The 418-nt window shown below is 36.8% G+C and overlaps 1 protein-coding gene across 1 annotated transcript in view; it reads left to right on the plus strand.

Moving 5' to 3' along the window:
* Positions 1-127: 127 nt before the first annotated feature.
* LOC119591680 (claw keratin-like) overlaps positions 128-418 on the plus strand; it is a 1,438-nt gene continuing 1,147 nt past the window's right edge. Inside the window, exon 1 of the mRNA XM_037940430.1 lies at positions 128-230. Within this exon, the coding sequence (XP_037796358.1) occupies positions 222-230 (9 nt within the window). The 5' untranslated portion in view covers positions 128-221. The remainder of the gene's footprint in view (positions 231-418) is intronic.

Below are 418 nucleotides of genomic sequence, written 5' to 3' on the forward strand. Positions count from 1 at the left end.
GGTGGTGCCATCGCTAGTATTGAAATCTTAACAGCTTTTCTCTCACTGCTACGAAAAAAGAAGCTAAATCTCGGATTTCCCCACCCAAATTTATTTAAAAAAAAAGTTGCTATGACCTTGACTTTCGTTCTGAGTGTATATAAGCTGAGGCTCAACTCGAGGCTGATGCATTGCCTGTTCTGCTTGCATCCGGTACCCTCGTTTGCGAAGATATTTTCGCCATGAAGTTGGTGAGTTACAAATAGAGGTTTGTGTAGTGTGTGCAATGCTAGGTACACTTTATCTTTATTGTATTGCTTTAATTAGATTTTACATGTAATATATTTTTCAAATGTGATAAAAAAAATCACGAGATATATCTAAACCCATGCCGCTAGGGAAATGTAGTTCTATCGTATTTTGTGAAATGTCTACACTT

Source organism: Penaeus monodon, chromosome 29 (assembly GCF_015228065.2).
Source record: "Penaeus monodon isolate SGIC_2016 chromosome 29, NSTDA_Pmon_1, whole genome shotgun sequence".
Classification (NCBI taxonomy): domain Eukaryota; kingdom Metazoa; phylum Arthropoda; class Malacostraca; order Decapoda; family Penaeidae; genus Penaeus; species Penaeus monodon.